The sequence below is a fragment of the Echinops telfairi genome, unplaced genomic scaffold (assembly GCF_000313985.2).
Source record: "Echinops telfairi isolate 266 unplaced genomic scaffold, ASM31398v2 ScPeMD7_22;HRSCAF=79, whole genome shotgun sequence".
Taxonomy (NCBI): domain Eukaryota; kingdom Metazoa; phylum Chordata; class Mammalia; order Afrosoricida; family Tenrecidae; genus Echinops; species Echinops telfairi.
Window position 1 is genome coordinate 5,576,560 of NW_022103919.1, and position 12,862 is coordinate 5,589,421.

The window sequence follows — 12,862 nt, forward strand, 5'->3', positions numbered from 1 at the left end:
AGCCTGAGCGGAGCTGATGGGCAGGAAGGGGTGAGCATCTGTGTTCCCTGCAGAGCCCAGCCGGGTCTCCTGTGAAAGATCCTGGGTCAGAGAAAGCCATTGTGCTTCTGCCTGGCTATGTTCTGCTCTGAGACTCAGTTTCCCTACTGTGCTTTGGGGTTGCTGAGCCCCTCCCAATGAGGTGGCCCATTGTGTCATCCCCCACCCCCACCCACCCCCCAAGGAACCTGCATTTGGAAAGTGTCTTGACACCGCAAATCCCAGTGAGTGGAGGGGGCAAAAGAGGGCCCATGGGAGGCAGCAGTGGAGGCTGGGTAAGGGCCCAGGTTCCCGGGCCGGACACACACGCACCCCGCCCTCAGCCCCAGTGTCGGGCTCTGCGATGGAGATCGTGGGTCACAGCGGGGTTTAGGGCCCAGCACTGGCTGCTTAGCAAGGAGCAGTCAGGGCTGGGGATGCGTCTGCTGCCTGAGTCGAGGGGCCAGAGCCCCTTCCGACTCCCCCAGCTGCCTCGTCTCCTTCCCTCCTCCTGGCCTGGGTCCAGCAGCTCAGTTCATATGCCTTCCTCTCTGGGAGGGGCTCCGCTTAAAGAGGTAGCTCCCTCCCCCCAGCCCTAAAGGTAAGCTGGGCTGTGTGTAGGGGCAGGGTCCTGCGAGGTAAGGTGGAAGGACTGTGACCTCAGGTGGCCCCATTCTAGGTGCACATCCTTTTCCCGGCCCACCAGCAAGCAATGGCTTTGTCCAAGGCCGGGGGTGGGGGTGGGGGAAGCAGGGGGAGCTAAACTACGTGCAGAGACGTACAGCTGCCAGGTCAAGGCCGGTTGACCCCTAGTCCCTCACACCACTCTTCGACTCTTTCCAGACAAGATGTCCGGCAAAGGCTCCGTGGTCCTGGCCTACAGTGGTGGCCTCGACACCTCCTGCATCCTCGTGTGGCTGAAGGAGCAAGGCTATGACGTCATTGCCTACCTGGTGAGGCGGAGTCCCTCCCTTCTTTTGCCACCTGTGGCCAGTCCTGACCAGCGCCCAGCTGGCTGGCTCCAGTATCCGCCCCCTCCCCCCTCCACCGCTCCCTTGCCTTGACTTTGAGAGAGCAGCTTCACAGTGCATTCCCTCACGTTCTCCGTCTGCAAAATGGACACTTCCTCGTCCCTCAGGACTGGGAGGAGGCCAGATCCTCTGTGGGTGACCCCAGGGCAGGGTGGGGAACCCTTTTTTTTCTCCCCTGCCAAGGGCTATTTGGATTGTTCTAACCTCTTTCGAGGGCCGTACCGTATGATCGACTGAAAAATTAACCTGCAATATTAGGTCAAACATTTCATTAACTTCACCCTGATGTGCTGGCTGGAGCTACTTCACTTTGGGGAGCCGTGTGATCTTATTGGATATTGTTGATTTCAGAGGCCAGAGGTTCCCGACCCTTGCCATAGGGGGGTGGGGCATGGGAGTGGTCTTGGCAGTGCTGCTGGGCCAGCCTTCCTGGGGAGTGGCCAGAACGTAGGTCTGAAAGCCACAGAGAAAACCTATCGGCTTCCTTTCCCCGCCCCAGGCCCCCAGCCCCACGGAATTCAGTAGAGATTGCCAAATCCCACTGTGACTGAGCTGAAAACCCTTCTGCGTGAAATGACAGGTTCTGGAGTTGAACTGCAAGAACGTTTAACAAAGACCCTAGTCCTGGAGGAAACCACAGGGATGCAGCCAGGAGGCGGATCACGCTAGAGGAGGAGCTAAGGACATACTTCCCTGAAGAGGAATTGTGTAGAACCTAGAGCCCTTGAGAGACTTCATTGCAGGGGGCGGGGCAGGAATAAGTTCGGGAAGGTTGTTATTTAAGCTAAGACAGATGCTTCTAAGGCAGGGGGATATTTGTGATTGGGCCGCCGGGCCGTGAGAGGGTTCTCGGCTTCCCCTGAAAGGAAATCTCAAGTGAATGTGGGTTTGGAAAGTTCCGGTGAGGGAAGGTCCGTAATTCGGATGGAAGCACCTGGGACTGATCTAAAGCGGTCAAGGTGTCTTCTGATTGGCATGGGTAATAGACTGTGTGGGTTGCCTTTCCCCGGTCCAGGGTCCGTGGCAGACATCACTAGTCAAATGAACTCTTCTGATGCCTCTGGGTGGGCACAGCCTCTGAGCCTTTTGCCACTTGGCTGTGCTGTTCTTGACTCTTGGTGCCACATCCTGGAAGTCCAACTCAAGCTGGCTTGAGAAAAAAAGAGAAGAAATGAACAAGATAGTCTTGGGTTCGTGTCCCGGGCTGAGAAGTCCACCGGTGTATCTAGCTTCAGGCTAGGCTGGATCCAGGTGCTTCTCCGGGATCTCTCTCCATCTCCTTTTGACTTCCTTGGCCTCTCCACATGGCAGATAAGACAGCTGCCAACAGCTCCAAAGTCACCCTGGCCTAACCTTCCCAGGAAGAGGAGGCTTCCCCAGTGGCTCTGGTGTCAGGACCCACAAGGACCCCTGTTGGCCTATCAGAATCAGTGTCCACCCGATACCAGTCACTGTGGTTGTGATGTGGGAGGCTCTGATTGGGAAGGGAGGAAGGGATGTGATCCCCACATCTTCCATGCCGAGCAGGATCTCCCCAGGAGAGAATTGATTATTCTCAGGGAAGCTGGGGACTGGGCTCCAAGCAGACAAATGGCCAGTGGTTTGTCTGCAGCTGAAGTTCATGTGCCCTAACTACCATCCCAGCCTTCATCCGTCATACAGTGGGGAGAGCCAGGCCCGCTCCTCTGGCCTCCAGCAGTACAGTGGGGCACAGACCACAGGCTGGCAGTTTTCAAGCTGAACCTGACCTCAGATGAAGCTGCTAACACTGGACTCTGGCCAGTCCAGAGTAGAATTCAGGCAGCAAGGGTTCAGACGAGGGTCTGGGCAGCAGGCCAGAGTCCAGCGGGGTCGGACACAGGCTAGGGCCCCAGCTGCGGGGCCAGCACTGGGAGCTGCTGAGCGCAGGCACCTCGGGATGGTCAGGGTTCAGCCTGGGATGCGTGTGATCCTAGGGGCCGGTGGTTCCTGACAAACCAACAGCCGGTTGGCACCAGCTGTTGAGAAGTCAGATTCCAGGGAGATCTTGGCCCTCCTTCAGCCAGGTCCACCAAAGTTTACATTCCAGAAGCCTCGGAATGCACACGGGCGAGGCTGAGCCAGCCCCTGGCCCCTTGAAATCTGCTCTCCGGCACACGTGGGCAATCCAGTTCCAGCAACGGGGGTGGTTCTGTCTCCGGACGCTGGTTCTCACCCTTTCTCCTTACCATGACCTCCGGCCCTGCGGAAGGGAATCACCTTTTGAGATGGCTGTGGGTGGAAGGCACTCCCTGAGACACTACCTGGGCTGACTGGGCCTCTCGGTTTCTGCTCTGCAGGCCAACATCGGCCAGAAGGAGGACTTCGAGGAAGCCAGGAAGAAAGCGCTGAAGCTCGGAGCCTCAAAGGTATCCAGTAGCTGCAGAGTGTCAGGGCTGAAGGCAGGCGGAGGCTAAGGTGGGGTGTTGCCATCCAAGGCGCCTTGTCCCTGCTTCTAAGAGAATGAGATGGTTACCCTCTTGCCTCCCTCCAGCACCCAGCCACCCCAACTTCCCATCCATCCATCTCTTCTCCATCTGTCCAGCCACCTGCCCATCTCCCTTTGACCTCTCTCCATAAATCCATCCATCCGTCCGTCTACCCACCCCCCTAGGCATCCTGCGTTGACTTTGAGTTTGAACTACTTAGAGAGTCGTAGGAATCTGCCAAAGCAGTACCATGGGGCGTGGGGTGGAGGGGGCGGGGTGCAGCTGGTTCGTGGGTGTGAGGACCCCCTGGGAGTGAGGAGCGATTTGGGAACCAGACAGAAGTGGCGAGGCACCGCATTGTGTGGGTGTGCTAAAGGCCGCTGAGGTGTGTTGGCTCTAAAACAGCTAGTTTCCCCTTTTGTGAATTTCACCGCCATAAAGCAAAGAGTCCTGAGACCCCGTCATTATTGCGTTAAAGGTGCCACCACGTCACTTTTGGCTCTTGGCTCTCTGTGCCCTCGGTTTTCTTGGTTGTCAACTTTACAGGAGACATCACCAGATCTCCCTCCGGAGGAACCACTGCCTGGGGCCGAACTGCCAATGTTCGTGTTAGCCTCCGAGCACAACCAGGGCCCCTGCGACCTCATTCCACTCACTGTCCCAGAGCCGATCCCAGTGCATAGGGACCCCACGTAGGGTTTCTGGAAACCATGAATGTGTCCTGGTGCAGAAACCCCCAGGGTGCAGCCGGGGGCTTTGAACCTCCAACCTTGCAGTTCGCAGCCCAGCACCCAATCCCATGAGACCCTTGGGAATTATTGGGAGGCCCCAGAGCTTTTGTGGCTTGCATCTATTTCTATTTATCATATTCTAAATGGAAGCTGACATTTAAACAATGGCAATTCACTTAGGAAGAGCAATACCATTAGGTGCTAACCGAAGCTATAGATTTGCTTCTTAAAGCTAATTATCTTCCAACACAACAATAGCAACAAACATTCATTAAGACTGGTATTGATTTACATTTCTTTCAAATCTCTCTTCATGATTGGCTGATTAGAAGATAGCTAAATTCATGTACTGTTGGCGTGGACACGTATGGAGATGTATCATGAGGGAGAAGAGGCATGTTTTAATAGCCTTTCTCAGAGAATCACACCAAAATTCAAGGCCTGGTGGCTTCTGACAGACTGGCGGACTTTAGACTCAGAACTGACCAGTGCGTTGTTTGTAGTCCGTTCCCTTAGACTCCGTTGGTTCCCTGGGCACCGTGATCGGATCTTTCACTTGTCCCTGCCTGTGTCACATCAGGCATTGATCATTTGGGAAATGTCGTTTCACTGTGTTGTGTGGATTTCCCGGGTTTTGACACATCTCCTTACACAAAATTAAAATATCGCGTTCGTTAATAACAGCACTGCTAACATGGGAAGTATTGGGAAACTGTCAAACTCACTGAGGTGGATGCAAGCCTTGTCATCTAATTTCTGCTTGAAAGCTTGGTTTTGTCATGAACAACCTATGATCTCTGTTTCTCTGGAGGGGACAGGCACGTTTCATTAAGGTTTGCGGGAATGGCTCTGGAAACCCAAGCCGGAGCCGCCCCATTTCCTCTGCTTATTGTTCTTGCAAGTACAAACCCTGCTCCACGAGGAAAGGGGCTAGTTCAGCTGGCAACTCCCAACTCCCGACTCTGGGAATCGGCTTTTTCTGCTCCCGTAAGCTCGTCTGGCAAGCTTGTGTCACAGGCCCCGGCCCAGACAGACACCGAGAACGAGAACAGAGACCGAGTGCAGTCTGGCGCCTCCAGGCTGAGCCAGGCATTTCGCCCATTGCTCTTTCATCATCTGTGTGGATGTCAACGTGGGGAAAAGGCAATTCACACGGGGGTCACACGCCGGGCTTCGATCCGCAAGGTTGGCAGCTCAAAACCACCAGCTGCTCCACAGGAGAAAGACGGGCTTTCAACTTCCGAGTTACCGTCTCAGAAACCCACAGGGGCAGTTCGACTCCATCCTGTGTGTCACTGTGGGCATCGACTTAATGGCGGTGAGGGTCGTTATAAAATCGTGTTGACCCAGTGCCTCCCTAAAAGGATCCTGGGTGTCCCTGGAGAGAGGGCAACAGGATCCTGTCTTGAGAGCAGCTCTGAATTGAGGTTTCTCAGTCTTGCTGTTGCTGCCAGTTGGTCAGCAGCCCTGTGCATTGTGGGATGTTTAGCAGTATCCTCGTCTTTCACGCTAGATTAAGGTGACCAGATGTCCCACTTTGTGCGGGACAGTCCCAATTTTTGGCAATTTTTAAAAGTCCCGATGTTTGGAAAGAATGCACAACAAGCTAGGGAATGGTCTATTTGGTCCATATAGACCAAATTTTTAATCAACACCCCCCTCCCAGTCCTGCTTTAAATTTGGTCACCTTATGCTAGCTAGATGCCAGACCATCTATCTCCCACCCCTGCCAGTTGTAACAGCCTGAAAACTACTGCTCCAGATGGCAACTAAGTTCCATCGGTACCCAGAATAATATATTGAGAGGGATTCAGGGACCAATCAGCTTCAAACAGATGGTGTGCTAGGGTTGATTAACAATGTCTGCCAAGATGACAGGAGGAAGAGACTCAGGCGCGCATGCTGGTGCTGATTAGTGATGTCTACTGCAGATACGGCAATAGAAGCAGTAGTACAGTTTGTCACTATCAACCGGCAGATCAGCTGTGTCTGCCATAGATGCAGGCCATCAAGGCCCCTAGGGTTCTGTATTCTGATTGGGTCCCCAGTTCCTGGCTGAGTAGCCTCTCTCTCACGGGCTGCTCTCCCTATAGGTGTTCATCGAGGATGTCAGCAAGGAGTTTGTGGAGGAATTCATCTGGCCTGCTGTCCAGTCCAGCGCACTGTATGAGGACCGCTACCTCCTGGGCACCTCGCTTGCAAGGCCCTGCATCGCCCGCAAGCAAGTGGAGATCGCCAAGCGGGAGGGAGCCAAGTATGTGTCTCATGGTGCCACGGGAAAGGTAAGGCGATGATTCTGGGGCAAAGGGAGCGTGGGCAGAGGGAGAAGCAGGCCGCTCTGCCGGGATCAGGCAGGCCTGCTAAGGACACAATGAGGACAATGCATATCCCCTGTGGTTTTAGGCTTTGCCTCCAGGACAGAGTCAGATGCTCAGGCTGACCGTTGTTAACATCCACATAAGAATGGTAGTTACAGCTAAGAGCTGAGCGCAGCCATGGAAGAGGCAGAGGCTCTGGACTGGGCTGTGGCTGTGTGAAGGGGGTTGAGCTCATTCTGAGAACACTAGGATTGAGGCAGCATTCCTGACCAAGAAGGGCGGTTGCCCCCCCCACCGTGGGATGCTCAGGAAGGTGCTCTGAACCATGGTGACTCCTGCAGGAGCGAGAACGAGAACGCATTTCCCTCTGAGCTTCTTTCTCATGAGCCCAGGAGCTGGGAACACATTGGGGCAGGGTAGCAGGAAACCAGATGCAAGGCTGGTGGATTTGACTGCTCAGGGCGCGTGAGTGTTGCCTCCGCTCAGGGGTCTCAGTGGAAAGGAGGTTTGGGATGCTCAGAGCTGGGCTCAGATTCTGCCTCCCCTACTTTCATGTTGTCTGACTTGGAGCAACTGACTTCACCTTTGTGAGTCTCCATTTTTTTGTCTGGGAAAGGAATACGCTGGAACGTACTGACTGATAGGCCGATTCAGGCAGGTGCTCCACACCGGACTGCAACTGGTGTAGCGTGGATGGGGGACCTGCCCTCGCTGGACGGTCACCGCTTGTTCTTGCGGGCAGAGGAAGGCCACTGGACTGGGAGGCAAATGAAAAAGCCCCCCAGCCATCTCACCTGTCTGTGATGGAGCGAGTGGGGCAGTGAGCTCCCCATTTCAAGAGGCATTCAAGCTGAGCCTAGGGGATCCATTCAGGAAGGAAGAATACTCAAAGAAAGTTGCTCGTTAGGGTACTATCAGGACTGAAAGCTTTTCGACCTGGGGGAGAGAATGCATGGGGAGGTGGGTGGGTTGTCTGGCCCTGGCTTGGGTGGCTACTCTCAAGTCTCGAACAAACTCACTGCCACCACGTAGACCCAGACTCATAGCAACCTTATTGGACAGAGTAGCACTGCCCCTGTGGGTTTCCGAGACTGTAACTCTTTACAGGAGTAGACAGTCTCATCTCTGTCCCACAAACTGGTTGATAGTTTTGAACTGCTGACCTTGTGGTTAGCAGCCCTATGAATAACCCCCTAACTCACCAGGGCTCCTCAACTCAACTCATAGCAACCCTGTAGGACCAGGTGGAACTGCCCCTGTGGGTTTCTGAGCCTCTGACTGTTTATGGGAGTAGAGAGGCTTGTCTTTCTATCGAGGAGTAGCCGGTGGTTTCAAACTGCTAACCTTGTGGTTATCAGCCCAAAATAGAATCACTAGGCCACCAGTGCTCTTAAAAAAGCAAATTAAAAACCTCATTGCCCCTCATCGTGACCCTGTAGGACAGGGTGGACCTGCCGCTGTGGGTTCTGAGACAGCGGCACTATGGGAGTAGAGAGTCTCATCTCCCACGGAGCGCCTGCTGACTTCAAACTGCTGATGTGACAGTTATCAGCCCAGTGCGGAGCCACTCGGCCACCAGGGCTGCCCTCACTGCCATCGGGTCAACGCCAATTCATAGTGACCCTGGGAGAGGGTAGCACTGCCCCCCCTGGCATTCCAAGATGGACTGTTTACAGGAGTAGAAAGCCCCGTCTTTGCCCTACAGAGCTGCTGGTGGTTTCGAACTGCTGACCTTGAGCTCAGCCCAACTCGTAACCACTTGGCCACCAGGGCTCCTTCCAGGGCTCCCCTTCTCCAAAAGGAGACTCCCCTGCAGTGCAGTTGGGAGAAGCGTGTGTGTTATACCTCCATGTAGCCACCAGAGGGCACCAGAGACCCGTATGTGAGGCCGCCGCGCTTCTGCCATCCCCAATGGAAGAGGCTGGAGGTGGCTCTTGGAGGCTTCCTGCGGCTGCTGGGGCTTGTCCTTGCAGCGCCTACTCTAGCAGTGGGACCATCAGACTAGGACACATCAGCTCGGGGGGCCTGACAGACCAGTGGTGGGAAGGCCACAGTGGCTGGGGAGCCCAGTTCTGCCCTGGTTCTGGCGTTTTCTTGGGGTGGTTGTCTCCACGGCTGGCCTTGCATAAGTGTCTGCAAGGGACAGAGCGAGTGATGGGGAGAGCAGCCCCAGGCACTAGGGTGCGAGCAGTTGGGGTGCTCCCCCACACCCACCCCCCGCGCTGCAGAGGAGGCGCAGCAAAGCCTCTGAGACAATGCCAGCCCTCAGATTAGCCCCTGAGCCAGGCGGTGGTGGGAGCCAGCCCCACCCCCAGGGTCCTGGTGCCAGCCACACAGACATAGCCTCTATTCAGGGGTCCCTGAGGGAGACAGGCCTGGTGGAGGTCCTTGGGCATTAGGGGCTTCGGGAGACATTCGGGAAGAGAGAGGGTGCTAGTAATTGGTGCTCACTCAGAAAGGGCCTTCCAGTTCGCAGGGTTACAATCACAAGAGACCTCCTGCCCAAGTACCCCAAGCACAGGCAGCACCTAGTGCAGAGAACACCACCCACTGTGCTGTGCCCCCCCCTCACAGAAAGGCCCAGACACTGGGGGGGGTGGTTCATCCAGGCCCCTGCCTGCTCCCCAGATTTGGAAAACAGACCCAGAAATATGAGCCCGAGACCCCGGCGGGGCGAGCTTTGTAAATGGCACCATCTGTATGGCTGTCCCCGGAGCAGATGGGAGGACCGGGCCACCACCCCACCTCATCCCACCCCCACCCCCACCGGCAGCCCCTCCGTTCTGGTGGGTGCCGTACCACATTTACATGTGTCAGCATGTGGATATACATGTGGGTGGGGGGTGCACTACATCACCCCTCTCGGTTGCCCCAGGGGCTTCCCCTGAGGGTGACGGCACTAGGAGTAAGAAGGGCGGGGTAGGACCCTTCCCTCCTGGCTGTAGGGCAGAGTCTGAACCAAAGGGGTCTGTCTGTTTGGCATCTGCGAGGGTCTCCGAGTCCCGAACAGATGGGTGTCCCCATGACGGGCCTGAGGAGGCACAAGGCGCTTTTGTGTGGGGGAAACATGAAGCCCTGGGGGAGGGGGTGGGAAAGACTTTAAGGAGAAATAGCGGAGTTGCCGTCTTTGACCACGAGCTCTACAAAGCCAGCGCACGTCTGCTTTTTCGGACCGCAGCCCCTGCAGCAGCAACTGCTGGCCAGGGGTCAAGCATCATCGGCCCATGCCCATCCCTGAGATGGGGATAATGGAAGCACCCTCAGGGGCCATCCGGTGGGTCACTACTCTCAGAGCTCAGACCACTGACCCCAGGGTGGGCTCTGAGGACGGCCCTGCTGTGGGAGGCAGATGACCTTGGCCCTCTGAGCCCCAGCAAGGTTGACTGTCCGCTGGCCCCGGCCACACTCATACTGCCTTGGCTCTGTCTGTGGCTCCAGCTCTGGCGAGAGGGGCTGAAACCAGTATTTCCTAGTCTCCTGACAAGACTCTGGAAAATGACATGTTATTCCCGCCGCTGCCTGGCTGCGCCCGTGCAGTTTTCACAGTAGGCGGAAGGTCCCTCTGTTATTTCCGCAGCGCTGGAAGTCTCCCTCCGGCGCTCAGCACGTGGGGAGCAGGCAGGATGCTGGCCGCCATTTTCACGCTGGCTACCGAGCAGGCCGGCTGGTGCTGGTGCTGCTGGGGGACACGGGGGGTGCCCTCTGGCCCTCCTTCCCTCTTGAGTCCCCAGCATAGGCAGTGTGCTCCCACAGATGCCTTAGCCCATATTCACATCTCAGTGGGGTGCAGGACTTAGTCTTCAATTACAGCCAGCCGCAGGTGCAGAGAGGCAGGGTGGCTTATGGGGGCGCAGAGCGGCCCTGGACATCTGATCAGCTCTGTGCCCGTGGGCAGGTCCCTCTCTTTCTCTGGGCCTCAGTTTCCAAGTCTGAGAAGGGAGGAGATGGCAAACAAAGCGCCCCTCAACCAGCCTCTGTACCCCGGAGGAAGCTAAGGCTCAGAGAAGCAGCCACCCACTGCCTCCCAGTCCACCACGACTCCCTGCATGGCAGAATCACCCCAAGGGTCTCCCAGGGAGAAGCAGTCAGGTCTTCTGCAGTCTGGCAGAGGTGTGGCCAGGCCTAGCAAGTGGGTGCTGAGGGGCAAGGGCTGCCCAGAAAAGGGGCGGAGCTGGGTCCCTCAGGACTCCTGACGCCTGGAGGCTGGCAGTGCCCAGACTCCCAGCCTCAAGGCAGAGGTAGAGCTGCAGAAAATAAGGCCTCAGGCAATTAGCTTCCAATTGCTGAGTGATCTCCCAGCTGGCCATGCAGGCTGCCTGGGGTGAATAGAAGAAACTGCTCATCGAGCCTCCCCTCAAGTGGCGCCTAGGGCACGTGCCTAGCCTGCTGTGCATGCCCTAAAGAGGCCTTTGCCCCAGGGGAGGAATAGGTGTGTGCACACCCCTGCACTCTCCCACATGCACGCCTGGTCACATCCACCAAGACACTGGCGCCCATATTCCTCCACGAATCCTCGAGCGCGCACCCACTACAGACGCATGTGCTTGCTAGCCTTGGCCTGGTGTTTATGCATGGACACACCCCAGCATGCTCCCAGATGTGCACAGCCCACCCACCCCATCCCCACATGCCCGCACAAGTCCACATGTGCACACTTACGGCATTCCTAAGCCCCGTGCACAGCCCCATCCTACCCCCCCCACACACACACACATAGCCACACAAGCCCACCTGTACACCTTGCCACAAACCCACTCGGCACACATGCTGGGCACAGAGGTGGGCTGTGCTGCACGGGTGGCGTGGCTCAAGACACAGGAAGCCCTGGGGTCCAGTCCTGACGGCCCCTGTGGGCTGGGACCTCGTTAGTCAGCCTTTCCAGGAAAGCCTGTCTGTGACACAGGCTGAGAGTGCCCCACCCCACTCTAGCAGGTGTGAGAGTGAGTGGGAGGCGCAGCTGCATTGGCTCGCCAGCCTGATCAGTCCGCTGTGGGGTTTGCCGTCAATGGTGTGTGCACCCCCCTGTTCTGTGGCCCCTGACAGCCTGTCCTGTTTCAGGGGAATGACCAGGTCCGGTTTGAGCTCACCTGCTACTCCCTGGCCCCCCAGATTAAGGTAAGAGGTTTCCCTTCTCCTTCAGGCATGGGTGCTGGGGCCTGAGACCTCTGGGAGGCTGCCGAGGCTCTAGGAGGCCCCACAGGAGGGGCAGCGCACACCTGAATCTTCTCCCAGGGTGAGTGGTGCCCGTCTTTCCCATGGCACGATGGGAGGCTGGATTCAAGAGTGTCCGGAAGGGCCGTTCCCAGGGAGGCTCCTTTACTCGTGTCTGCTGCAGAGAGCAGCATCTTCCCAGGGTGGCTGTCCGGCCATCTGGGGGGCTCTGGGCACTGAAGTAAAGGGCAGCGATGTCCTTAACTTCCCCCAATCTGGACTTCTGGGTGTAGGCCAGCAGAGTGCAGGGAGGCAGTCAGTCTGAGGTCATGGTCCCACCTCCACTCTGAGCTGCAAGGCTCCTCCCTGGCTGCCTCTGCCCTGCCCCCAACCTCGGATCCTTTCCTGGGATGAGAGTCACCAGGACCTCTTACCACCGCATGCCCTCCAGGAGTGAGAGCCCATGTTGGGACTGTCCCTGCTGTCCGACATTTGTCTAAACTGTAACTCTTTACAGGAGTAGAAAGCCCGATCTTTCTCCCAGTACATACATACATTCACCTATCCACCCACCTTTCCATCTGTCTATCCACCCATTCACCCACCCACTGATTCACCCATCCATTTACCCACCCATCCACCTATCCATCCACCAATTCACCCATCCATCTACCTATCCATCCACCTATTCACCCACCCATCCACCTATTCATCCATCCATCCACCTATCCATCCACCTATTCACCCATCCATCCACCTATCCATCCACCCATTCACCCATCTATCCACCTATCCATCCACCCATTCACCTATTCATCCACCCATTCACCCATCCATCTACCTATCCATCCACTCATCTATCTACCCATTCACCTATCCATACACCTATCCATCCACTCATCTATCTATCCATCCACCCATCCATCCACCTATCCACCTACCCATCCGTCCATTTATTCACCCACCCATCCGTCCACTTATTCACCCACCCATCCACCTTTTCATGCATCCATTCATCTACCCATTCACCCATCCATCCACCTATCCATCCACCCATCCATCCACCTGTCCACCCACCCATTCACCCATCCATCCACCTATCTATCCACCCATTCACCCATCCATCCATCCATCCATCCATCCATCCATCCATCCATCCATCCATC

At 56.3% G+C, this 12,862-nt stretch overlaps 1 protein-coding gene across 1 annotated transcript in view; it reads left to right on the forward strand.

The window, feature by feature from the left end:
• The window catches only part of ASS1 (argininosuccinate synthase 1), a 51,733-nt gene that overhangs the window by 963 nt on the left and 37,908 nt on the right, over positions 1–12,862 (forward strand). The window contains exons 2-5 of the mRNA XM_004713254.3: positions 862–971; positions 3,368–3,436; positions 6,321–6,509; positions 11,604–11,660. Of these exons, the coding sequence (XP_004713311.1) occupies positions 867–971; positions 3,368–3,436; positions 6,321–6,509; positions 11,604–11,660 (420 nt within the window). The 5' untranslated portion in view covers positions 862–866. The remainder of the gene's footprint in view (positions 1–861; positions 972–3,367; positions 3,437–6,320; positions 6,510–11,603; positions 11,661–12,862) is intronic.